The 26024-nt window shown below is 38.0% G+C and overlaps 2 protein-coding genes across 3 annotated transcripts in view; one reads left to right on the forward strand and one right to left on the reverse strand.

Annotated features, from left to right (window-relative positions):
- The window catches only part of LOC109622683 (uncharacterized), a 185436-nt gene that overhangs the window by 103464 nt on the left and 55948 nt on the right, over positions 1 to 26024 (reverse strand). The gene's annotated exons all lie outside the window — the stretch shown is intronic.
- LOC134287519 (uncharacterized) lies at positions 7197 to 9729 on the forward strand. The gene is made up of 3 exons (XM_062849425.1): positions 7197 to 7542; positions 7646 to 8006; positions 8080 to 9729. Exons 1-3 carry the CDS (start codon positions 7491 to 7493, stop codon positions 8639 to 8641), a joined length of 975 nt encoding a protein of 324 aa, XP_062705409.1. The 5' UTR covers positions 7197 to 7490; the 3' UTR covers positions 8642 to 9729.

The raw sequence follows: 26024 nt of genomic DNA on the forward strand, positions 1-26024 counted from the left end.
AAAACTAACCTACCGTGACAATTCGTCAAGCACGGTACTTTCGAACAGTGAAGATGCCAATGCGGCCACTCACTATACGGAGACGGAAAGCATCACGCCCACAGTCAGGCTGGCAAAGCGCTGCACCGCGCGACCATTATGAATTAACCCTAAAAGCTTTCGTTCCGTGACAGTTGTTGCTGGTTGCCCATTAGGTTACTATACTATCGCTTTATTCTTCCCGTACCTATTTAGTACCGTGTCGGCGACAAAGGCAGTCGGCATCTTATTCCACACTGCATGCTACTTAAATCTACCAAACCGAAGATAAATCCACCCCGCGAAGATGAGCATATCCATTAGAGTGGGTCAACGTTGTATAGAGAAACTTTAAATTTGATTGTATCAACCCGGAACAAAGCTTTTTTAATCTATATTAGCGTCCAAAACAACTGTGCAAAATTTGGGAGCGATTGGTTGCGTCTCCGTATTCCGCATTGCAATTGAAATTTGGATGGACGTTAGTATGGTAAAACATACTTTTTTGCATTTTACTCATAAGATGAAATTTTTGTCTAATACCTTGTAACTAGCGACGTTAAAGTATAGCCTAAGATATGCCGAAAAACATTGCCGAAGACCGCAAAGTGATCTGACGCTTGTGAAAAAAGTTATTCGCCTTGTAACTTAGGCCAAAAATTGAGATTTTATTGTTGATGTTATTCCTTTACATGTTAAATGTTAAGCACCACCGGGCAATCTGTGCGTTATAACTTTTTTCGCAAGTGTCGGATCAATTTGCGGTCTTCGGCAAAGTTTTTCTCCATATCCTAGGCTATACTTCAACGTCATTAGTTACATCGTTTTAGATGAAAAATTTCAATTTTTGAAGAAAATGCAAAAAAGCACGTTTTCCCATACTAAATTCCATACAAATTTCAATTGCAATGCGGAATACGGGGAAGCAACCAATCGCTCCCAAATTTTACACAGTTGTTTTGGATGCTAAAAGGAATCGAAAAAGCTTTGTTCCGAGAAATCGTCTTTGTTGACCCAGTCTAATATCCATCCAATTACACAACACGATCTTTTACCTCCTGTATGGCAAGTCCGGCTAGCCGGAGGGAGGCGGGCAGTTGTTGTTACTGCATTGTGGAGTCATCTTTCGTACATTACCTATACTTTACGAAACCGAAAATCGACGCTTCTGGCTTTCGTCAGCTGATTCATTCGCAGTGCAGAGCACATAGGAAGCTCCCCGTGTAGGCCAACCTGTCTCGGAATCTCTGCCTCTTCTTGAGTGTCGATACACTCTACAGAGCTATGCTGACTCGAGGATGAGCCTCGAACAGATGATGATGGGAGAAAGAAGTGCCGTACGTAACATTACCGATCCGACAGAGTGGTATTGTTGGTCGCTTGGCTTGTGATTCCGTGAGGCGCTCTATAGCGCTTATGTATGCCGGTGAACTCAACTCCACCAGGCACCAGGCAGGTACCGAAAAACAACCAGTCAGTAGACGGTGGAGATGCGATGTTGTTGATTAGAGACCCGAAACAATCGGCAACTCGTTGTTGTTATGCAACCGCCGCATCGTGAAGATGTGCGCTGGCTGCCTGATTGCAGCGCAGGTTTCAATCAAACATTATATGCAACGGAGTTGACGATCGAAAAAATCCACAACCTCGAAAAGAAAGAGGTGATGATAAAAAAAACGGTGCTTCTTCTTCGTAGAGATCTATGTCGATCGATGATGATATGGGTTTTCATTGGAGATGAAAATCTGAATTCGCTTTCAACCAGTAGTGACGAAAGACGTGATGCTCGTGGATGGCGTGACGGTTATCCCAGATAGCGGTCGAAATTGTTTCGATTCGAGGGTTTTGTGCGGCTGAAGTGATGCAGTTGTGTAAATATAAAGGTGTTGATAATTAGAGGCATCATCATGTAACAAGTAATGCTTGTGCACGCGGTGTAATTTTGGTTCTTCTTACTTCCATCAATTTTTTATCTGTATTAACGAGATTTTTATCCCTAGGCTAGTTCATTTCGGGACCCACGCATTGCTTCCCTTCCGAAGGAAGAAATCACATTTTGTGAGTTTGCCGGGAGTGGGGTTCGATCCCAGGTTCTCGGCATTATAGTCACGTGCTTTAATCATCACACGGACACGGAGGGGGGGATTTCAGGGGGTACTTGAGTGTTTCAGAGCGGTATCTGTCCAAGTAATATTGAGTAATTATCGCTGAGACCGGCCCACTTTTTACACCTTGTCTTCAAAAATGTTTAAGGTGCCGATTTTCTGAAAGTCCTCCCCAAAAAAGTAAGGGAAACGCACCGATTTCTGCAACCGATTTTCCTCAACAGTGGAAAATTTTGTGGAGAACAATTTTTAATTTGCAGTTTTTTGAATTGCTGAGAAAATTTGCTTACGATCCTACAAGAAAACATTGTGGCTACGATGCTTCGTTATTAAGTTATGATTTTTTAAACAAACGGCCCATATAGCACATCTGGACAATTTCGACAAAATTGGTCATAACTCAGGAACTGAGAAAGACCAAATATTGAAAATTTTACAGAATGTAGCTTATAATATTTTCTTTATAAATTTTATTTTTTGGGATTTTTTCCGGACTTTCTCAACCATTTTTTCTCAATAGTGGAAAATTTTGTGGAAAACAATTTTCATTTTGTATTTATTTTTTGAATTACTGAGAAAATTTGCTTACGATTTCACAAGAAAAAAATGTCTCCGATGCATCGTTCTTCAGTTATGATTTTTCAAAGTAGGTGGTGTATGTAGAAAATGATTGTTTTCCACTGGAGTTTTCCGGAAAATTAGGCGACCCTGATCTCTTTTCAATTGAGTTTTTGTTCATATATATATGAACCCTACCTGTGAAAAAAATGCCATTGAATTCTGAGAACTTTGCTACCAATTTGTACGATAATAAAAAAATAAATCTCCCCCTGAAACTCCTTAATACGCCCTTTACCGTAGTAAGGCCAGCAAAAACACTCGTAGAATACCGGCAGGGTATCCGGGTACCTATGAAATTTAAATGTACATATCTCCGTGAATTTTCACCGATTTTTAAATGTGCTTAAATGTTATCTCAGAAGGTCATTACCTTTCGAGAAAATATTCGGTTGGAAACGTTCAATCACCGTGGGTGGCAGAAAGTCTGGATTTCCGGGTCCATTTTTTTATACATCCTAAAATTGCTTCAACATATTGTATCTGACCATTCTGGGATCATAAAACGTGTTGACTTTGATGCTATGATTTTCATGGGGTCATGTCTGACCATAAAAACTTTAGGATATCCCAGTCTCAACAGTGTGTAGGACATGCTATCGAAAATCAGGATTTTCTGAAAACCGTCGAATATTTCCTCGATAGATAATAAGTTTCTGAGTTGAATGTGCCAAAAATTTCTAAAATCGATGGAAAATTGATAGAGACATGGTCATTTAAATTGCCCTGGTGGGTACCCAGTATCCTGCCGGCATTCCACTTAATATAGTTCTTAGATCAAGCAGAGTTTATACCTTCTACTCTCAATAAAAATTTCGAGAATTGAAATGAAAAAGGTTATACTAGGAATTAAAGGCTCCTGACACCCACTAAAACCTCCTGAAACACTCTGAAGGGGTTAAACGGCCTCAAAAGGCCCCCAGGATTCCATTCAGAAAAAAAACTTGAAACCTTTTGAAAAGCCCCTGAAATATTTTGAATCGCTCTTTAAACTTTGATAATCCCGTTGAAACGCCCTTGAAATCCCCGTAATTAATTTGAAATGCCCCTGAAACTCTGTGGAACGCCTTTAAAAGGCTCCAAAAATCTCCTGAAAAGCTCCTCTAAACCTTTTGCTCCTGTAAACCTGCAACCCCAAGGAGCGTTCTTTAAACGTTCCCGAATTCCTCTGAAATTCGCCGAAATGCCTCTGAACTGCCTTGAAACGTCCCTGGAATTCCATGTAAAGCCCTTTGAAGACACCTGAGACCCCTGAATCACCCTTTAAACCCCTAGAAACGTCCCAGAATCCCTCGTAATACTATTGAGCAGCCCCTGAAATTCCCGTAATCACATTGAAATATCAACAAAACCTGTTGGGTCGCCCTTAAGACCCAAGGAACAATTCAAAGTCATAAATAAGCATGCATGTGGAACTATTGCTGGTTTATAACATTCGCAGCTGAAGAAAACCAAATGCTGAATAATAAGCTGAAATGATGCTATTTCCATTGTAAATAAGCCAAAATGCAACATTTGGCACGTATGTGAACAGCAATTTAATTATAAGCTTAACAAACGTCAGCAATTTTTGTTTGTTCGATTTGCCCTTACTAGCTTTAATATAAGCTGAAGAAGAACTTTTTTCTACGCGTTAAAAAGCTTATGTTTCACAGTTTCCGAAAGCTGATTATTGTGGTCTACATAAGTTGAACAAATGCTTTTGTTGTTTAATACTTCAGGTATTGTAGGAACGTTCAATAATGGTTTAACAGTAAGCTGTATAATAAGATTTATGATTTATTTATTCGATTATCACTTTTCGATTGAACAACAGATCAAAATGATTATAATAGACCAATTCTGGAACGTACCTCATTATTAAATATATTGATGTTTGTTGCACACCAATGCGAAATATTCCAAACATTTACTAAATTTCGAAGCAATTTCAAAGTTGTAGTCATCTTCACTATTTTTTAAATAAATATATACAACCTTTCATAAATCTGTTGATCTGTCACTGTTTTTATTTTCGCAGCAGGTTATTATAGCTGAATACAAGTTTAATATGAGACTAATAAACACAGATTACTTCCTACTGTAAAGCCTGTATCGCGCTTGCAGAAAAGATTGCTGAATAACTTCTCCACTTTTGTTTGAACAACGCCTGATTACAAGCTGTGATGAAATAATGTTAAACTGTAATTCAATTAAATGTGGAATAAAAATGTGATTGCAATGTTCGTTAAATGAGTGATTGTTCCTTGGGGAGGCTCATGAAAATCCCTGAAACTACCCCTTGAAACACCTCTGAAGCCCTTTGGAACCCCCCATTTTTTGGGCTCTCTGGGAATTGCCTGGAAACCCTCTTGGCCCCATCTGAGATGCCCAGGAGCAAGACCTGTTCTCGCGAACCAAGTTTCCTCATTAAAGTTTTGACTTAATTTATGCATAAAACTTCTTTTTCACTCTTTTTATTTTATGAACCCTCAGCCCATGGCATAAAAAGAAGTTCCAGTCTACACATATTAAGGTGGTTCAAAACATCGTTTTTGCTCCACACCGCTTATTCGATTCATAACCGGATTCTATGCTTTCTCCCAAAATTTGAGCTGAATTGGGAGAAATTGAGAGTGCTCAAGCCCTTTGAAGTTTGTATGGGGATTACTAGGGCGTTTTTCATTAAATTTACCGTAGCATTTCGCCAAGTGCCCTAGAGTGTTAGTTGACCCTTGGTACTCCTAGGCTACTCTATCAGCTACAACTTTGTCAAAGACCACATTCAAACCGGATGCCTTATTAATTAGTTATCGGTTTTCATTCAACTGGAGAAACATTAACAGTGATCGTTCAGCTTCCCAGCAGGCAACATTGCTGCACATGGCGCCAAAGATAGCACACAGAAATCATGGCTACTATGTTTCAAGGGTTATACCAGTACTGCCCCTCGGATAGTGTAATCATCATGATCAAAGATTTTCATTCTGGATTAAAATCGATAACTAATTAATGAAGCATCCTATTTGAATGTGGTCTTCGACAAAGTTGTAGCTGATAGAGTAGCCTAGGAGTACCAAGGGTCAACTAACACTCTAGGGCACATGGCGAATTGTTACGGTCAATTAAATAAGAAATGTCGTATTGAGTTTTTAAATTAAGAAAAATGTATCCATTTTTTGATTTTATACGAAAGAGCATCTTTTTCTGAGCCACTATGATTTTTTTCAGATTTTTAGAACTTTATTTTGTTACCTAAAATAAATTTCAAAGAGATTTTTTGAAATCACCTTTTGACAGCTGGGTAACTGTTTGACAGCTCCACCCAGTACAAAATGCGACGAGGGGTGATTCGACAAATCGCTCCCATACAAACTTCAAATTGATTTTAAATAGGTTCCCGGGCACCAAAATTCATGAAAATTTGGATTTCGGTTCAGTTTTGCATGCAGATTCAGAATATGGAATTATCTCAACACCGCTAAAGAAGCCAATTCCTATAGTAATTCCCATACAAACTTGAGCACTCTCAATTTTCAACCGAATCAGCACAATTTTCGGGAGAAGGCTTAACATTTGGTTACAAACCGAATAAACGAATTTTTAAACCACGCTAATACATATATCAAATGAATTTCTGTCTGACACTCGTAGACTCTGATGCAAATGAAACAGAGATTTCTGCATGGTGTCCGCTCAATCGCATCATGAATCCGAAAGGACATTCGCTAGAATGGGCATTAGGATGAATTTTTCAAATAGACATATCTATATACAGGGGATGGCCAAAATGTTTGGGATAGGCAACTTTTTTTCTCCCACAAAAAAATTCAACATGCTGTAACTTTTCATAGAGTGCATCAAACAATCTCAAATTTTGACTGTTTCTCTACCTATTATATGTGCATCATTGGTACAAATTTGGGCTCGATTGATAATTTTTTCGCGAAGTTAGAACCGTTCGGGTAAATCACTATTTTTCAGACAACTATTTTTTTAACTGTCATGTCTCGGAAACCAGTGAACCGAATTGAATGAATTTTTTAACGTTTATCAACAATATATTGATACTTAATACGACGTTATAAAATGTAATATTTTCTCACGACGAATTAAGTTATACCGGGTTGAATTTTTTACCCATATCCAGCTTTTTACGCTAAACCGAGGGGTGATTCGAATATGACGTTTCTTGCCGACAACCGAATTTCAGTTCAATGCTATCCTAGTAGAAAATAAGAAAAATAAGTCAAATTTACAATACCACACAAAAATTATTAAATGTGTTTTTCCTTTAAACTAAATACGCTCTAATATATCTGATTAGAGATAATTTGAGAACAGAAGTGGAAAATCCAAGGGGTTGGTCATTCAGCACACTTCATTTGTGCCGTGATTTTTGAGCGTGTGCCAATATGTGCCTAAACTGTGCCGGTTGTTTTTCAGTGTGTGCCGAAGTGCACTCAGAAATAAGGGTATTCATGAAATGAATATTTTGTATTAATTTAATTACTATACCCAATTTATGCATAAAGATTCCTGATAAATAGATTCTCAGTGCATATATTTTATAATCAAAATGGGTAAATTTACTTTAGCGTGAGAATGCATATTTTTCAGACTGACAACTGTCTTGTCACCCTGCTCGTCGCCACACTTATTTGTTTTCGTTATTATTTTTCAAGTTTGTTTGTTTAGTGATTCAAGTATTTGCAAAAGTGTTGTTACACCTTCGTAGCTACACTGACAAGTGCAGTGTTGTTCCACATAATGGATGCAGTTCTCCCCGATCTGGGCGAAGAGCTTTCGGCAAAGTTGCGCGGTGAGTAAAACAAACCAAGTTTTTTCCGGCCTCCTTCAATCTCCGTGTTGAGTTATCAGAGAAAAAAAACTCCCATATTTACTCACATCAATTATTTTTGTAGAACACCAGATTGACACCGTGGATACGTTCCTGTTTTTGACACAGGAAATGGTGATGCGTGAGCTCGGCCTGAAACTTGGCTCCTGGCTGCGCATAGATAGAGCCCAGCAGGTTCTAAGAAGCGAAGGACCTTCTACAAAACCGCTCCGGGATTCAAACTGTAAACGGGAAGCGAATCAATGTCATGGAAAATTCACAGTCAGCTCTGATGAAATCCAGAATATCATTGAATCAGATCTTGCCTGCCAATCACTGTTGCGTGGAAAGCTTGCCGAAGGACTGGCCCTCAAGAAGAATGAAAAAAATCTGATTTGCCGCACAGTTTGCTCAAAAATTTTCAAGGATGCCATTAAAGATGAACGGTATGTAAACATTTAAAAAATTGTTAACTAATCCTTCCTGACATAACTATGTTTTATTATACATTATTTATAGAAAAATAACTCCTGACGACAAACGCAATCTAGCTAAGGCCATCGTTGAAGCTTATGACTGCCTCAAAAGTGATGTTCCTGGAAAACCTGTTGAAGTGAGTATTCCAGGCACTGCCGTCAGCCTAGTCGTGACCATAAACCCATACCTATTCGGTAAGACCATGTATCTGGATTCCATTCTCAGTACATTTCATATATTTCAGGCCGAATTTTTTTGGGAATGCAACGGCGAGACTAAAGGACCGCACACTGGGTTCATTCAAAACTGGATCCGGAATTGCAAATCGAAATCGATCGATGGACCAAAATCGATCAAGCGCAAACGTCGGAATGAGATAAACATATCCCAAGAGGAAGTTGATGCTATTGAGGAATTGTGTGCCACGGAACCCGCGCCGGAATCCCATCCTCGGGTCATGGAGTTACTGGCAGCAACATTCATGTACAGGCAGACGCTGAGGGCAAATAATCGAATGGTTTCCGAAATAACATCCGAATTTCCGTATTTGCTGAACGAAGACGCGGTAGTGTATTATTTAAATTTTGGGTTTTCATTTTGTTGATCATTGAGTCAAATTTCAGATCCATCAAGAATTCGATTTGATGTTTCCGGAACGGCAAAGGTCAACCAGTTTTGAGTCCGTGACCCCTTTATGCTTGATGCTCAAGCATGAGTTCGATGAGATAGCAAGTGGTATGATTTGTGATACATATCAAAAACGTTATAGTAATGTTATTTTTCTTTCAGATGGCATTCGGGCAATCGCCAAACTGTGCTCTGAACTTACGCAGCAAGGCGCTCGGAAATCTGATCCAGAGGGTCTCCCACCTATGGAAGACTTTTTATCGGTTTTCGTTCGTTGGCGCCAGGAGGATAAAGATATGGACTATTTTTTGACGAATTTCATTGACATTCCACCATACGTTTTCTGTGAAACGTTTGCATTTGCAGAAGGAGTTTATTACGTAATGATCAATGGTGTCGCTTTGCATATTGGCCATAACTTCTACTTAGCTCTTGACGTCGCACTTAAGTCGTACAAAGTTTTCAATTACCAAATTCCGTCCAAAGCAAAGAAAGTTATAAGCTTCTTTGACATTCTGATTTACGAGACATGCAAATTTAGCCGAACTGCGGCTGTCAACAACCTTTGCGACAAATTTCGTAAGGCTTTGCGAAATCCTACCAGTTCGTAATCTTGTTCGTAATGCTATTCGGCAATAGGAACTCAGAAACGACAATGCAGTGGTTAAAATCAATTTCTTTGATTCTCAATATACATTTTCCATCAAGAATTGCGCTCAACGAGAATAATTTGAATACATAACATGTAATATTGCTTTAAATAATTTTAACTTAGCAGTGTGAGTTCAAATACGATTAGAGAATAGGATGATAGTATATTGATTCCAGGATTGCTTCATAAGTAATTCAAGTCCAACTTCTGACAGATACGTGTTCTGCTGAGTCGTAACTACTAAGTTGTTTGATTTCTGAACATGTCAAATTATCGAGTTTTGTCATTGAGCGAGTCGCACAAAATGTCAAATTATCAAGTTTTGTCAATACGAACAAAATCGCAAAATAAATGTATTATTAAGTTTAAAACATCTGAAATAATTCGTAAATTAATTATGAAATGAAATGAAATGAAAGTCCTAAAATAGAAGCTAAATTTTACTGAAATTTATGCATAAAATGCATAAAAATTAGACACGGCATAATGGAACAACTTAGTAAAAAAATACTAGAAAGTATGCATTATCAAAACTAAATGGTATTTAGTTTTGCTAAACTACTTAATATTTAGTTAGTCAAAGCATGAACCCAGTCGAACCGTCATTTTGCATAGAAAATATTCATTAATGACTTTATTTATTTCTGAGTGTGTGCCGAAGGTGCCGGAGGTGTGCCGAATGTGCCCAGTGGAATATTTTCTTAGAATGTTTTTGCGCTAATTATTGCGCATTGCGCAGTTCAAAGTGCGACGAAGAAGTGCGGAATCTCGAATAAAAGTGCGATTTGGTGTCAGATCGTTTCGGTGTCTTCACCGCACTTATTCATTAGCTCATGATGAATAAGTGCGGTGAAGACACCGGAACGATTTGATGCAATATCGCACTTTTATTTAAGATTCCGCACTCTGTCGCAGTCCAGTTAGCAATGCAATAAATCCTGTCTATTTTCGGCGCATGTTATTGGTCTAGTCGGTGTTTACCGACAAAATTCCACCCAGAACACTTGTCTAGAATCTGTATGAAGGGATTTTTTGCAATCGTAAGTATAATGACAGTTCGATTCCATACCGCAAAGTTGGATTTCTATGTTGTGCCCATGTGTGCCGGATTGTGCCGGCATGTGTGCCGAGATGTGCCGGCATGTGTGCCGGGCACAATGTGCCGAGTGACCAACCCCTTGGGAAAATCTTTGGATATCAACACGAAAATTTATTGACATTGACGTAAAAAAATTACATTTTTTCGAGAAAATTCCAAAAAGTGTCAATCCATGATAACTTTTTCCAAAGTTAAAAAAGTACCTATGTTTTAATAGTTTGTGAAACATTTACATATTGTTAGTGTACGTTTAAAATTTCATTCAATTCGGTTCACTGGTTTCCGAGATATGACAGCTCAAAAATGAGTTGTCCAAAAAATAGTGTTTTACCCGAACGGTTCTAACTTTGCGAAATATCAATCAATCGAGCCCAAATTTGTACCAATGATGCACATATAGTAGGTTGACAAACAGTCAAAATTTGAGATTTTTTGATGCGCTCTATGAAAAGTTATAGTATGTTGAACTTTTTTGTGAGAGAAAAAAAAGTTGCCTATCCCAAACATTTTGGCCATCCCCTGTACATACACAATAGACGTATATATATACATACACAACAATATTTTTTTAAAAGGTTCCAGCACAAAAGAATCAGCAAAATAAATTGCTGAGTTTCAGCAACATTTTTGCTGAATTTCAGCACAACGTTGATGATCAACTGTCAAAATTGCTAGATGGTTCAGCAACTTGAAAAATAATTACTGATACAGGTATTCTTCGATATAACGTACCTTCGATATAGTGTACCCTCGATATAGCGAATTCGATATAACGTACATTTTGCTTCGATATAACGTACAACATTGAAAAATTTTATTTTTCCCACGAATAACCCTTAGATAAACTACGAAGCTGGAGAGGATCGCAGCAAGCTGCGGGGTCGGACGGTTGAGTTTTCTGTCACGCTTTTTTCTCCGAATTTACGGTGTGAGTTTTTTTTCATGAAGAATCGTGTAAATCCCGCTGAAAAAAGAACATAAAGCGTTCATCCTGTGAAACTGTTAAAGTTTTGTGTGTCAGGCCTGGTGTATTAGCGCATTTGGAAGCTGTAGCAGCTGGAAAAAGATTTCGTTTGGATTCAGTTTGTTGTTGTTGTGGAAAGGACTGCCCATCGGAATGTGAATAAAGAGCAAAATGGCGAAGCCAAACGGTGTTTCTCCAGTCGAAAATTTCCAGTTTGTCGACGATAACCGTCAACGGAGGTAAAACCTGGATGATATCGAGCGCATCCGCCATCGGGTCTCTCAGCAGCTCTAGGAATATCAGGATCTGATGGACATCAAGATCTCACTGAACAAGCTGCAGTCGTCCGAGTAAGTCTGTATGAACACCACCCCCGGAAGCCAGACCATCATTTTTCAGACATCCTCGAGTAGTATCTGCGCGGCCTGAACGAGCACGCTGCACGAGCACGGACTAGTGCAGTGTGTCGCACTTCTCAGTCAATTCGTCCGCCAAGGGAGGCATCATATCAAACAAGAAATTTGGTGAGTTCGTTCTGGTTTGAACTATTAATCATGATCATGATGATTTCTTTGGAATCACCAAACCCAACAATAAAAGTCGCATTACTTACGTATAGTGAATCCTACACCATTCCCTTACCAAAAATCCAACTCCTTGCTATTTACGAGGGCGTCGGTGAGTCGCTGGCCTCTCGTTAAATAGATGTCCTTCCATCCTAACTAACCCTTCCCACCGTCAGGTAGCATCAATTGTGTTTCTTTTCGTTTCAGAGAGCGATCAATGGCGCTTAAGTCTAGGCTTGTTAACCAGGACATAGTGAAAATGCCTGTGCCCCATCCCCGGAAGCAAAAAGGCCCATGGAGTGACAAAATCTTTTAGCTACGTCACTCCCAACGTTGGTGCTATATTAAAACACTCACACTACATGATCAACTCAAATACTCTTACAGAATCTAACTATTGTCGCTTCACTAGCTTATAGTGAATCCCAAATTAATCCTATCCAGATATCCAACTCCAAATCGCTGACCTCACCTTAAGTAGGTGTCATATCATCACATCCTTTCCTATCCCCGTAACGGAGAAGATGGGCGTGGCCTAGGGCGTGGCCGACAATGGAAGTTTTCATGTATTTTTTACTTCAACCTCTGATTGGATAGCTGTTCCTTCCCAAACAGCATTCCATAAGCAATTAGAATAGAAGTATTAAAGTTTTAACATGACAACTTTCAGTATGCAATCTACGAATTACTCCGCAACGCAACGCAAAGCAATAACCCTTAGATAAACTACGAAATCACTCAAATCAATGTTTTGTTGCAGCATTAGCAATGTAACCCAGAGTTAGCGTAATTCGGGGAAAAATTTAGTGTACGTTATATCGAAGCAAAATGTACGTTATATCGAAGCACAAAAAACGAAATGACTTTTTCGTCAAAACTCAAGTTTTTCATTATTTGTTTTGTGAATTTCACCGAATTTATTATTTGGGATTAATTTCACGTCGAATACATCAATACTAGCATAAAAAAAAATTAAATTCTTTTCTGCTTCGATATAACGTACATTTCGATATAACGTACAAAGTGATAACTTTGTACGTTTGTACGTTATATCGAAGAGTTCCTGTACTCAGTAAATTGGAATTGCTGAGTGCAATCAGCACAAAAATATCAGCAGAGTTTGCTGAATACCAGCAAAAAAAAGATTTGCAGTGTAGGAATTCTATATATTACACATCCTTTACTGAACTTCCGAGTTGAACTAGCATTTGTTAAAAAAACACGTTAATAAAGATGAAAATAAAAGTATTCAGGAGTTTTGTTTTTAATGAAAGTTCAAGACGAGTCTACTGTTATAATTAAAAACAATATCACCTAGGGTGCCTGTACCAGTTATCGCACTACCTAAGGAAAACTACTTCTACAAAAATAAGAAGAAGACCGACGAATGTCGGCGATATGTCAAATGATAGATTTGTTTTCATACTTTACAGGAAAAATATAAAAACTGAGCCAAACCCACTTTTACTATTTATTACGGCGTGTGCCAATGATAGGAACCCTGTACCAGTTATGGACATACTTTTTAATTTCGGTTCCACTTCGCACTATTTACATGCATTCCTTATGGGATTTGCCATAACTGGTACACTATGGCGAAATAGGGTGCAAGGGAGCCGAAATTTTAAGGAAAATTATTTATTTCTATCATAATTTGAGCAAAATGTGAAATTTAAATGAGTGCAATCACCTTTTATGAACGTGATCGATTGTTCACATATTTTTTCTTGATGATTTGCATCGTTAAAGGTTGAAAATCAACTATGGCGAATTTAAGGTACTATAGCCATAACTGGTACACTGAGCCTAATATGCTGGTTTTGGATTCACTTATCTAGCTACATACGTCTCGGTCCAAATCACGAGATGTGCGGCAAGCTTTTTACAAAACACCACGCCTCTCCGAGCATGCCACAATTATCAACGCATCGTCTCTGGTGATGGTGGCCCAGTTACGAGATATTACAGTAACATATGATCATCGTCACCACCTCAGCTGTGAATCTTGAAAACTGGCATCATCACCTATCTATGTGTACGGTAAGGCGCTGTCCATAAACTACGTAGACTCATTTTGGGCCATCTCAGACCCCCACTCCCCCTCCGTAGACTTTTGTTCATACAAAATTTTCGAAATTTGTATGGATCGTAGACTTTGGCCAGACCCCCCCGTCCCCCCTAAGAGTCTACGTAGTTTATGGACAGGCCCTAAGCACCAATCTGATGCAATTGTGTAATTTCATACCTGGAAGTAGGCCACAGCAAGTGAAATGAGAAGAAAAATGAGGAACTTGCGGTTTTTGAATGATACCATTTCCCCACATTTCTCCACCAGGTTATGAGGTAACCAATCGTCAATTTATTCGTCGTCATGTAACGTTTTCGGTTAGAGCTGAATCCGATATGCTTGCAGTTAGGTCGATCAACCAGAACACTTCATGAGAGGTAATGATTGTCATAGCAGTGATGTGAGGTAACCCGAGAGTTGACAATCCAAGCGATGTTGTCAAAATCATAGCAAACTGCACACATAAATTTCTGCAATACCTAATGCAAAAACAACGCCACCACCGATCCGGTACAAATGCGTTTACCATAATCAGCGTGATAGCAGCAGTCAGTGGGGCAACAAAAACGCAACAATAATAGGGACAAAATTAACATACAATATTGATGGCGATGCCACGTAGTGTGGTCACATCAAATCACAACAGACTTAGGCTTAGGCCAGGTGACGTGACGACAACAGAAAAGCGCAACATTTGGTTAGAAATGGGTTTGCTTCGTTAAATCATCCCTAGCCCATAGACATGCGGATCGACCCTGGTGGTCGTGCTTCTGTCTGGCTAGGTATACTAGACGTGTGATAAATGGCCAATGGCCGCCATCACGTTTGACAGTGTGGAGTGGTTTTGGTTTGTTTGTGTTTTGAAGTCTGCGATCGAGATAATCTGGACGCACCAATATAATTGCCTACTAAATAAATATGGAAGCAGAAATGAAACAATCATTGAAAATGTTTAGAACAGGGCTTGACTGAATGAATCAGTGAAAATGAAAATACAGCTACCGTTCCCCAAAACGTTCCTGAGTATTAGGCTGTCCCAATAACAAAAAATCAAGATCCTCAATCCATAGATATAAGACATGCATATTTGAGGCATTTTTATAGAACAAACAAAATTAAAAAAAAAAAAACAATCATTTCTCGCACTTAGTATCATACGGGCGTATCTACAACGATCGATTTCTCTTCATCGATTTTCTCTTAAGTTTGGCTGGAAAATCATTTTCGGGTGTCTTTGTTGTTGTAAATGTTAGTCCTAGTCGTTCTTTATCGAAATGCATCGAGAGATCATCCGAATATTACATGAATTTCCCGGACTAATCCGGAAAATCGACAAAGAGAAATGGATCATTGTAGATACGCCCGTATGATACTAAGTGCGAGATTTAGAGGTTCCGCAAAGGGGGTTTTTGAAAAATAACCCCTTTTCATGAAAATTCTCAAAAAAAAGTTCGAAGAGGACCTGCAAGCACTCGGAAATTTCAAGTGACCTGAGCTTATGAAGATCTTCGGTGACGTGCAGGAAAATGGTGTGTGCCGGCGAAGGATGAACCACGAGCTCGCTGCATTATACGGTGAACCCAACATCCTGAAACTGGCCAATGCTATACGGGTAGGCATAGGGTGGGCAGGGCCTGTTGCAAGAATGCCGGACAACAACCCTGCAAAGTTGTTTTTTTTTTCTTTATTAGAGAGATTTTCAGCCCGAGGCTGGTTCATCTCTTAGCATTGTTGGTATTTGCTTATCATCCGGTTTGTATAAGACGGCGTGGAGCGCAGAGAGCACGATGGGCATATCAGGTGAAGCGTGACAATCAACGAACATCGATCAATTCTGACTATACATGTCAATAATGGTTGCTCCTCCGTGGTTGATCTGAGCTGGTACCAATTGCACTGAGATCTAAATGAATAAGGACTGGGACACTCCACTTATTCTCAAAGTGCAATTTAAGCAGCTCATACATTTTTGTTCAATAACGGCGCTGGCCAAGTCCTTACAGTCAGCAGTTGGGAAGGAAAAAGAATGTTAGAGTGTGCTGGTTGTTGCTACTAAAGACCGAGATCACCTCTGCATCCCCACAACCAGCACGGACTGGGGTATTTGTTAGACGGGAAGGATGGGAGATCTGGAAGTCACCGTTGGGTCGGTGATGCGATTCATGAATGACGATGGCTATGAACATATGAATAGGGTAACCAATATAATTTGGACCCCCCATATATTTTGGACCCCCTGGGTCATATTATCATTACTTTCTCCGATTTAATGTAGAGATGACGAAAACTTTTAGAATAATTCACTAAATTAGATTGCTCTGCACGAGCAGCAATTATTTCTTTACAGAAAATATCATTATTTACCTTGAAATTAATTTTTGTCAATCTCGTTCTCCGCGCGAGTGTCGCAACATGTTTACAAAAAGAGAATGTGGTGCTGGGGAAACTTGCAGATGTAAACAAAAACGTTTATCATTCTAACGCAATAAATTCGCAAAGTTCGTCTAATCAGCCTTTGTCAATCAAGTAATTAGGATGTGATCCAGCATATTCAAGTGGCAGATTCTTCGAAAATAGATTCAAACGGGTTTAAACACCAGGTGTCCAAAATATATACTGAGGAGGGTCCAAAATAGATTGGGGTGTCCAAAACAGTAAAAACTGATGCTTCAAAAATCAGTTATTTTCATCAAATTTTCAGCTAGAAATGACCTTGTGGGTAATTTTAACGGACAGTGGAGGCTTTTACGGTCATACTAACATCATTGTTATGTGTAACACCCTCTGAATCTGTTTGATTTTGGCTTAAATTGAAACTTATTTCCTCTAGGGGTCCAAAATTCAACCGTTACCCTATACAAGAGTTGTATATGTAGAGAAGAGAGAAAGAGAAAGTGGATAGAAAGATACAAAGTATTATTATTATTATTATTATTAGCTTTGTTAAGGAGATTTTCAGCCCGCGGCTGGTTCATATCCAACAGATACAAAGTAGGATGAAAGGGACGGGCATACGAATCAGAAGCGGTAGCCACTAGACCACCAAGCCCGTCTACGTACCAGGTGAAGCGTGATAATGTTGATTAAGTGTTATCATGAATTTGATGTTGAACTAAATAAATGAAATAATTTTTTTTTTTGTTAATTCTTTGGGAATTTCCACATCAATGCCATTCGAAATTTCATCGGCAATTTCTTTGAGGAATCTCTCGGTAATCTGTTTAAAAATTCCACGCGGAAAGAGTTTACAAAATTACTCAGTGAATTCCTTCTGCAGTTCCTATGAATTCTTTAGACAATGCTTTCAATGCAATCGTGAATTAGGGCCCATATAGCCGAGGCGGTAAACGCACGGGTATTCAGCATGACCATGCTGAGGGTGACGGGTTCGATTCCCGGTCGGTCCAGGATCTTTTCGTAAAGGAAATTTCCTTGACTTCCTTGGGCATAGAGTATCTTCGTGCCTGCCACACGATATATGCATGCAAAATGGTCATTGGCAGAGGAAGCTCTCAGTTAATAACTGTGGAAGTGCTCATAGAACACTAAGCTGAGAAGCAGGCTTTGTCCCAGAGGACGTTACGCCAAGAAGAGAGAGAGAGCAATCGTGAATTCTTCAGTGATGCTTTCGAAAATTTTTTGCGGGAGTTTTTCTTAAAAATGAGGCAATTTCTTTCAAACTTGCTCCGAAACTTTATTTAGGAGTTTCATCGACATTTCCTTTGAAAATTTCTCGGACAAATATCTTTGAAATTTTTTTTAGGAATGTCTCTAAAGAATTCTTCGCCTTTTTCCGGATTCCTTCAAAAATACCTTCAGAAATTGCTTTGGAAACTAAAAAAAAATGACAATTAACACCGTCTTTCAGGCAGAGGCTGCACAGACCTACATTACATTACAAACACGAGACAACGGACAACACACATAACACCCAGTGTTATGTTGACGAAATGTTTTCTCCGACTGGAGCGGGAATCGAACCCATACTTCGAGGCTTACAATACGCCTGGACGACTGATGTCGCTAACCGCACGGCTACGAAGCCCACAATTCGTCAATCCCTTTGAAAATTCTTTCAGAAACGCCTTCAGTTATTCTATTTAGGAGTCCTTCAGGAATTTCTCCGGCATTGCCTTTCTGAAACTGTTCGGTACTTTTTAATTCTTCGATCAATTCTTTTGAGAATCCTTTCCGAATGTCCTTCAGCAATTTCTTTAGAACGTCTTTCAGAAATTTCTTTGTGAATTCTTGGGAAAATTTCTATTGAATTTTCCTTGACACATTAGATTTGTTTTCAGATTATCCTTTAGAAACATATTTTTTTAGCAAGACAAACAAGGCAATCGGCGTAAGTAGTTGAATTAAGTAGTTCACTAATCCTTATACTTATCGAGATATTGGCAGCTGAATGAGACCAATGGCAATTTTTGGTAAAATGAATGATATTTTCAACTTCGCATACCTTCGACTTAAATGGAAAATGTTGAACTTTTAAATCAGTTTCTTAAAAGTTGCTTATAAACCTTTCGAAAGATATATCAGTCGTACAAAGGTTGATTGTAAAACTAATAAATTATGCTACATTAAAATAATCAAATTACCCCCATACAAACAGTTCCATACAAAAAAAAAGTTTCGCTAAGTTACGCTTTGGGACTACTTTTATGTCTTTCTTTAGGATCCTTGGGAGACATTTAAATCAAATTTGGCAGCTACTAGCTGTTATTCTGCAACTCTAATCAAGTTGTCGGCGATGATTGAGATGTTGCAATATGAAATCACCCTGTTGGTCATTAAATACCCCTGAGGAAACATTTGGTCGTCATGGCCGCTTTCTCGGTAGATCAATCATAGTAGAGTCTAAATATGGTCTTGGATATCTTAGCGAAGCGTGTTTTTGCAAATTGGAATCCATTTTTTAAATTGGCGCCGAAATTCTTATACATACGCAGATAAAATGCCTAAAAGTATGCAGTGCCCCTCTAATTTCATTCTGTTTAAACTGTCGTGTTAAAAAAAAATGTTTATTTAAAAAAAACTCCCAATTAATAAGAACACACCATACACGGCATAACCAAAAGACCTTCAATAATACTCAAAGATCATTGAACAATGGGTCCAGATCCGTATTTACCAAGACAAAAATGTTTGTGCCTAAACCTTAAGTTTTAGATACATGGTGTCTTTGGGAAAGTTTCTTCTTATTTTTCGATCATTTTTCTCATTATTGTGAAATTAGGGTGTCTCGTTAAGCTGATCCAAACATCTTCTCTTTAATAGTTTTATGTACGTATGCAAAATGTTTCACAAAGTTGTAGAAGAACTTATTTGGAGCAAGTTTGCCGAAGAAACCATTATTTTATCTCTTGTAGTTTCTAATTTATATTTTTTTAAGAATCGTGTTAGGGTGATCCATGCAATTCAGTTTTTTACAATAACTATTAATCCATTCCATTATTGCATTGAAAAGATCGTACTCTGTTCTATTCATGGTGAAAAAATTGTGGGCACCTTTTTTGATTGAAGCTTTAAAAATACGATTCTTTTTCATAGAAAATTAGATATAACTCTGAAAATCGATGAGATACAAACTTGGTGTCTTCGACAAAATTGTGAGTTTTTAGATGCTCTAAAGGTGCTCAGAAGAAAGTATTGTGAAAAAAATCAACGCATACAATTATCTATACAAATAAAAATGGAATGGTGTTTGTATGTCACGAATAGGCTCGGGAACGGGCCAACGGATCTACACCATTCTTTCAGTGTTTCATTCGTACAGGGCTCCGACGTGTTCGTACGAAAACATTATTGGGAAAATTGACCGGGAACGCACCGAAAATAAGAAAGTTTGAAATTCCATTTTGCGGGCCATTTTCCGTAGAGCTACATGTCAAAAAACACAGTAGGCAGGCAGAACGACGATTGCCGGGACAGCTAGTATTGAATAAAAACAGAAAACTGATAATTTATTGTTTGGTGGTTACGTCTTTTTACTGGTTTTAAAACATGATAGAGGGTATACTCTATAGACGAAATTTGTTCCCAGATGACAGTCAAAGTACACCTCTGGTCTAATAGGGAACTGCATGAAATTATCTCCTTCTCTTTCACTCTTACAGAAATTTTGTAAACAACAAGGCCAAGAAACGTCAAAATCCCATACAAAATCAAAACAGTGCGGTGCCCTATAGTCCACTGCACGAATTTATGCTGGCCTGCTTACTCTCACACGAAATTTGACGTTTGAGCGGTGCCGACACCTCTCAAACGTCAAATTTCGTGTGAGAGTAAGCAGGCCAGCATAAATTCGTGCAGTGGACCATGGCTTCTTATTGTTGCTACATAACAGTTGGCCTTCACATTGCATAGATGTCATTGTTATCTCTAGTGCAGAGCAGCTGATCGAGAATCTTTGGACCTTGCATTGCACGCTCCAAAAATATTTTCAACCTTGTATTTTTTTTTTTTTGTAATTGCTGATGCATTTGTATGCCCAGATTGTCACGTACTCGAGTCTCCAATATGAATCGTCGGATGCATCGCATTTTGCCGCCAAAATGCAATAACAGTTCGTTTCGTGCGATATGAATGAGCGTAGTAAGTGTGGGTGTACAATAAAGTTTAGTATACAAGGCATATTTAAATAAGAAGGCATTAGCCACCACGCAACGCGAGTGATTAATTGTTCGTGATTATGATTGTGGCAGACGGCTCGACTGGTGACGATTTACGATGACCATACCCTTGTCTCGTTCGTGCCATTAGGCTCCTGCCTATCAGCAGGAGGTACTTATGTTTCGAAATTTTTGTGAATTCCTTGGGTGCTAGTAGTGCCTACTTATTAGCTGCTACACATCGTGGAAAACGTGATAAGCGTTTGAATGTGCTTACTTTTGCGTTGGCAATCAAAATGCCCTTTGTTGGCTGTGAATGAAGGAAAAACTTCATTTGATTGAATACTACTTGGTGGGTCTTTTGAGTACAAGGATGAGTTTTTTCTAATTTGGTATTCTGTAGCATACGCTATTTGTTTTGTACGATGTTTTGTGACCATGCACTACGGCCTCGACTTTTACTGGTGAAGTTTTGCATAATGCAGTCTGGGCCTCCAAATGTCGGTATTTTAGTTAATGGAAAATGTATCATAACAAACAATCATGCTCTAAGCTACCCAACATAATTTAAGATGCAAGTACACAGCGTCAACTATTTAATTAAAAACAAACCAATTCTAAAACATCTGGTTTAACTAGATCAAATTTGCATTATTGTCAAATAGATGTTTACTTTTTACATTATTCATTGTGAAATATTTGACCTCGTGTACTTAATCGATACCTTACAGCACTACGGGAGCCACCATGGCACTACGGGTGTGATTACAATCCGCGGCTGCTCTGCACTAACATTTTGTACAGCACCCGAATGTATTCTATGCTACTAAATATATACAGTGCTGAAAATGTCATTTTGACATATCTAGATTCAATCACCTACAGCTAATTCGCATCTTTTAAATTGGGCATGTTTATGATTTTGTTGGTCAGGTAGTTTTAACAGAGACCGGAATTTAAGAACCTTTGAAGATCCCCAATGTTCGATCCTAAAAACTTCAATTTTTTGGTCGTACTTTGACACACTGCTTAAATTGCACGCTATTCGAAGTAAAAAGCTTAAAATTTCCAGAGCACCTTTCTGAAGAACCGTTCAACGGATTTGGCTAAAAATGCATCCCAAAAATGAACTTAACAACCATCATGATGCGTTTTCAGCCATATCCGTTGAACGGCTCTTTAAAAAGGTACTCTAGAAAAATTGAGATTCATACTCCAAATAGCGTATCATTAAAGCAGAGTGTCGAAGTATGTCCAAAAAATGAGGTTATTTAGGGTCGACCATTTGTGTAATGTTGGGGATTTATCCTAACGAAAATAAGAATATTTAGAGTAAAGTGGGGCAAAAGTTCGAGTGGGGCAAGAGTTTCTTTTGAAGTTTTTGAGCTCAATTCAAATTATTTCTTTCGGGTGTCAAGGTTGTTCGAACCCTTTTTGAAAAAGAGTGTTTCACTCCAAAAATTTTGAAAATTGATCAATATTTCGAAAAGTTATGACAAAATGTTGGTTTTTGATCAAAATATTGTAACATGCGATGGCCCTTCCAACGCATGGAATGAAATTTTAATGACATCGAATTCGATATTTTATTTTTGGGCGTAACTAGGTATATTTTGAAGATGCTCTAGCATGTATAACTTTTTGCAAAAAAGATTTGGAAATCGTATTTTACACATAGTGGGGCAAAAGTTCGAATTGTGGGGCAAAAGTTCGAGTCATGTGGCAACTTTAGGTATAAACCTAAAATTCTGCAAAATGTACATATTATCTCTAAGAGTGATGGAATTAGTGAGAAAATTCGATTGAAGTTGAAAAAAAATGTAGTTTTATCTGAATTTGACGGAAAACTACTAATTTTTGGTGTAGTAAATTTAACCCTGATTTGGGTAAAATCCCAATCGAATTTTAAAGTGTATTCCAGTTCCAACATCAAATATTAAGTGGTTTCAGGTATTCCTATTACCAAAGTGTCAAAATAGTGTGCTACGGTTAGCGAAATTCCACAAACACTAAATTCGAACTTTTGCCCCAGTGGTGGGGCAAGAGCTCGAATAAAACGCACACATACAAAAAGTGTTGTAACTCAAAATTGAAAAGACATTCGGCGTAACTTTGTTCAGCAAAATTTTAGCTCATAGATGGTAGAATCACCACACGGTATTTATTTATTTTTATCTGCTTCGATTTTTTGAAATAGGTTGAATTTTCAACTAAGGTTGAACTCTTGCCCCACCTTACTCTATAGTCAGTGTTGACTAATGTGTTACATGTACATAAATGCTAACAAGAATCAATATTTTCCAGATTATTTCTGTACAAATTTTATTCATTACAGGGTTATTGAAACGCTGGAAAATCTTTACGAAATTTAATTTTGTGCAAATTTTTATTTTGTGAGGTGTATTTCCTCAACAATATTTTCAATAATACTAAACATGTATCAAATTTCTTCAGGCTGTTTCAAACTAGACTATAATTTGAACATTTCATAGAAGAACGGTAATGAAAAGACCAACACAGCTTCAAGATCTTGAAAATTTTCAACTATATATTTTCCGATACACTTCTTAGATAATTGAATCTAGATATGCCGAAATGGCATTTTTAGCACTGACTATTATCAAACCGGTTGTTTTTGGGCTTCGTTCACTTATTTTCTATATGATGGTACAATGACGGGCATGAGGATGGCTGTTGTTCCTTTTTTCTAGACCGATTGAGGGTCCATTATGAGTTGCCGTACGACGACGTCCAAGTTTTCGGGTCTGTTAGAATCATGGGCTCAAAAGAGAGTTAAGCGACTGATTTTCAAGAAGAATAACAGCAGAATGAAAAATAGCAAGTGCCGGAGCTGGGAATAATCCCCATGACCCACCGACCGATCGGGATTCGAACCAGCTAGCCTTAGCATGGTCATTCTGAATCCGCGCGTGATTATTTTACTATGTCCAAGCAGAAAGTAATAACAGCTTAGAATATCTAAGGTGGACAAAATGCCTTAGTTAAATATTAACTTTTTTTTCCAAAAAACTGGAAGAGATGATGTCGGCAAAATATTTTTTACACATGTTGTTGTACTCCAACTGGTTTTCAAAATGTCAGGATACAGGTGCGTCGGTGAATTAGTTGCGGAAACGGTAATGAGGGTTGTTGCTTTACATAGATATGGTAGATTGAACCAAGATGTGGCCGCCATAATATCCTCCTCTTCCAATCTCTTCAATTGGAAATAATACTCGTCGTATGCTGAATCGCAGTAAATCACAAGTAACATGCTTTAGTCCGTTATATATGGCGGTTCTAACACTTGCCGATCAAGAGGAATATGAATCTGGTGCATAAATCAAGATCTGTTTCAAGTGCATCAAGAGGTAAGCATTGTTAAATTATGAAAAGGGCCTGTCCATAAACTACGTAGACTCATAGGGGGTGGTGGGGTCTGGTCAAAGTCTACGCTCCATACAAATTTCGAAAATTTTGCATGAACAAAAGTCTGAATGAAATGGACGAAAAAAGTCTACGTAGTTTATGGACAGCGCCAAATACGGGCTGGTCATGTCGAACAAATGTGAAAATGAAATGAAATGACGCTCTCCTGGACCATTGTGCAATAGGAGGAACTGAGTGTTATTTTGACAGCTTCGTTCTCTTCATGATAAGGTGTTTTCTAAAAACTGATGAACTCAACCTTCAAAACGTTCACAACCAAATTGAAATTTAGACGATAAAAACCCTTCATGATGAAGAGAACAAAACTTCCAAAAATACCCATATTCGCCATATTATGCCTTATGCATAATATGACGTAACCAATTTTTGCTACAAAACTTTTTGACTTGGTGCATTTTTATTGTCAAAAATTAACCTATCTGTAACTTTTATATCAATAGTTATCACCGAACCTTTTCAATTGTTTTTGAGAATTAAAATGTTTTGTAGTTCATCATAGAAAAATGAAAACAATCGGTTGAAAGATAACTGAGATACTCTATCTAAAGTTGACTATTTTTTATGGGAAAACGGCTTTGGTGCATTTTTCTTGTCCGATACTGTATGAACAAAAAAAAATGAGAAAAATTCAGGGTCGCCTAATTTCCCGGAAAACTCAGGTGGAATTTTTTTGTTTTCCCCTGATCCTTACTTATCGTATCTCATGAACGAAGCATTGTAGAACCAAAGTTTTTTTTAGAAAATAAAAGCAAATTTTCTCAGAAATGAAAAAAAAATGTGAACTGGAAAAAGTTTTCCACAAAATTTTCCACAGTTGAGAAAATTCGTAAAGAATAGCCAGAAAAACTATGCCCGAACTCACGGAAAATTTTCAAAAAAAAAAAAATTTGAGAAGGTTATTTATAAGCTGAAATTTTTGGAAGGCACTTTTTTTTCGTTTTTTGAGTTATGTTGAAAAATGTCTAAATGTACCATGTAAGCCTAGTCAATACAGATAAAAAACCTTTTCTCTAAAAATATAACTCAAGAACAAAGCATCGTAGAAACAAACTTTTTTGAAGAAAATGACAGCAAATTTTATCAGGAATCAAAAAAAAAATATGAACTGGAAAAAGTTTTCCACTAAACTTTTCACCGTTGTGAAAATTCATAAAGAAAAGCCGGAAAATTATGTCCGAACCTACGGGAAATTTTCAAAAAATATATATTTGAGAAGCAAATTTCATAAGTTTTGATCGCTGAAATTTTCTGGAATGCATTTTTTTTTTCGTTTCTGAGTTATAGTTACTATGTTTCTACGATGCTTCGTTCTTGAGTTATGATTTTTCAAAGGAGTGTCAGGGGAGAACAAAATAAATTCACCTGAGTTTCCGGGAAAATAGGCGACCCTGAATTTTTCTCAATTTTTTGTACATATATCCATGAGCCCTGCCTGTGGACAAAGTTTCAAGAAAATCTGAGACCCTTCAGCCCAAAGCCATACAGTAATAAAAAAAATCCCCAGAATTCAAAATATAGGGTTCGCGTGCGTGAAAAAGTGTGCTGATATATGAATTGCTGATGGCATTCCTCCAGAACCTCCTTTTGGGAATCCATTGGAATATTATCTGGGATTTCTTCACAAATTTATTTAAAGAATCCTCCAGGAGTTTAATCTGGGATTCTCAAAGAGTTTTTTCTTATGATATTCATCCGGGGTTTATTAGGTTCTTTAAAAGTTTCACCTGGGATTTTTCCAGAAAGTACTCAAGTACTCAACAATTCTTTCTGGATTTTCTAAGGAATATTTTCTGAGATTTCCACAGGAGTTCCTGGATTCCTCTAGAAATTATTTCCAATATGTATCTAGAAATTTATTGCTAGTATGCTTTTAGGAGCTCCTTTTATGATTCCTCAGGGAGCTCCATCTGACATTCTTCTTGGGATTCTTTCAGAAGTTTCCCATCG

This window comes from Aedes albopictus, chromosome 1, assembly GCF_035046485.1.
Source record: "Aedes albopictus strain Foshan chromosome 1, AalbF5, whole genome shotgun sequence".
Classification (NCBI taxonomy): domain Eukaryota; kingdom Metazoa; phylum Arthropoda; class Insecta; order Diptera; family Culicidae; genus Aedes; species Aedes albopictus.

Excerpts from the sequence above, each read along its gene's own strand:
- LOC134287519 (XM_062849425.1), top strand. The coding sequence starts at position 7,491 with ATGGATGCAGTTCTCCCCGATCTGGGCGAAGAGCTTTCGGCAAAGTTG. Across the intron at positions 7,543-7,645 it reads GCTTTCGGCAAAGTTGCGCG|AACACCAGATTGACACCGTG; the intron begins GTGAGTAAAACA and ends TTATTTTTGTAG. Across the intron at positions 8,007-8,079 it reads GATGCCATTAAAGATGAACG|AAAAATAACTCCTGACGACA; the intron begins GTATGTAAACAT and ends CATTATTTATAG.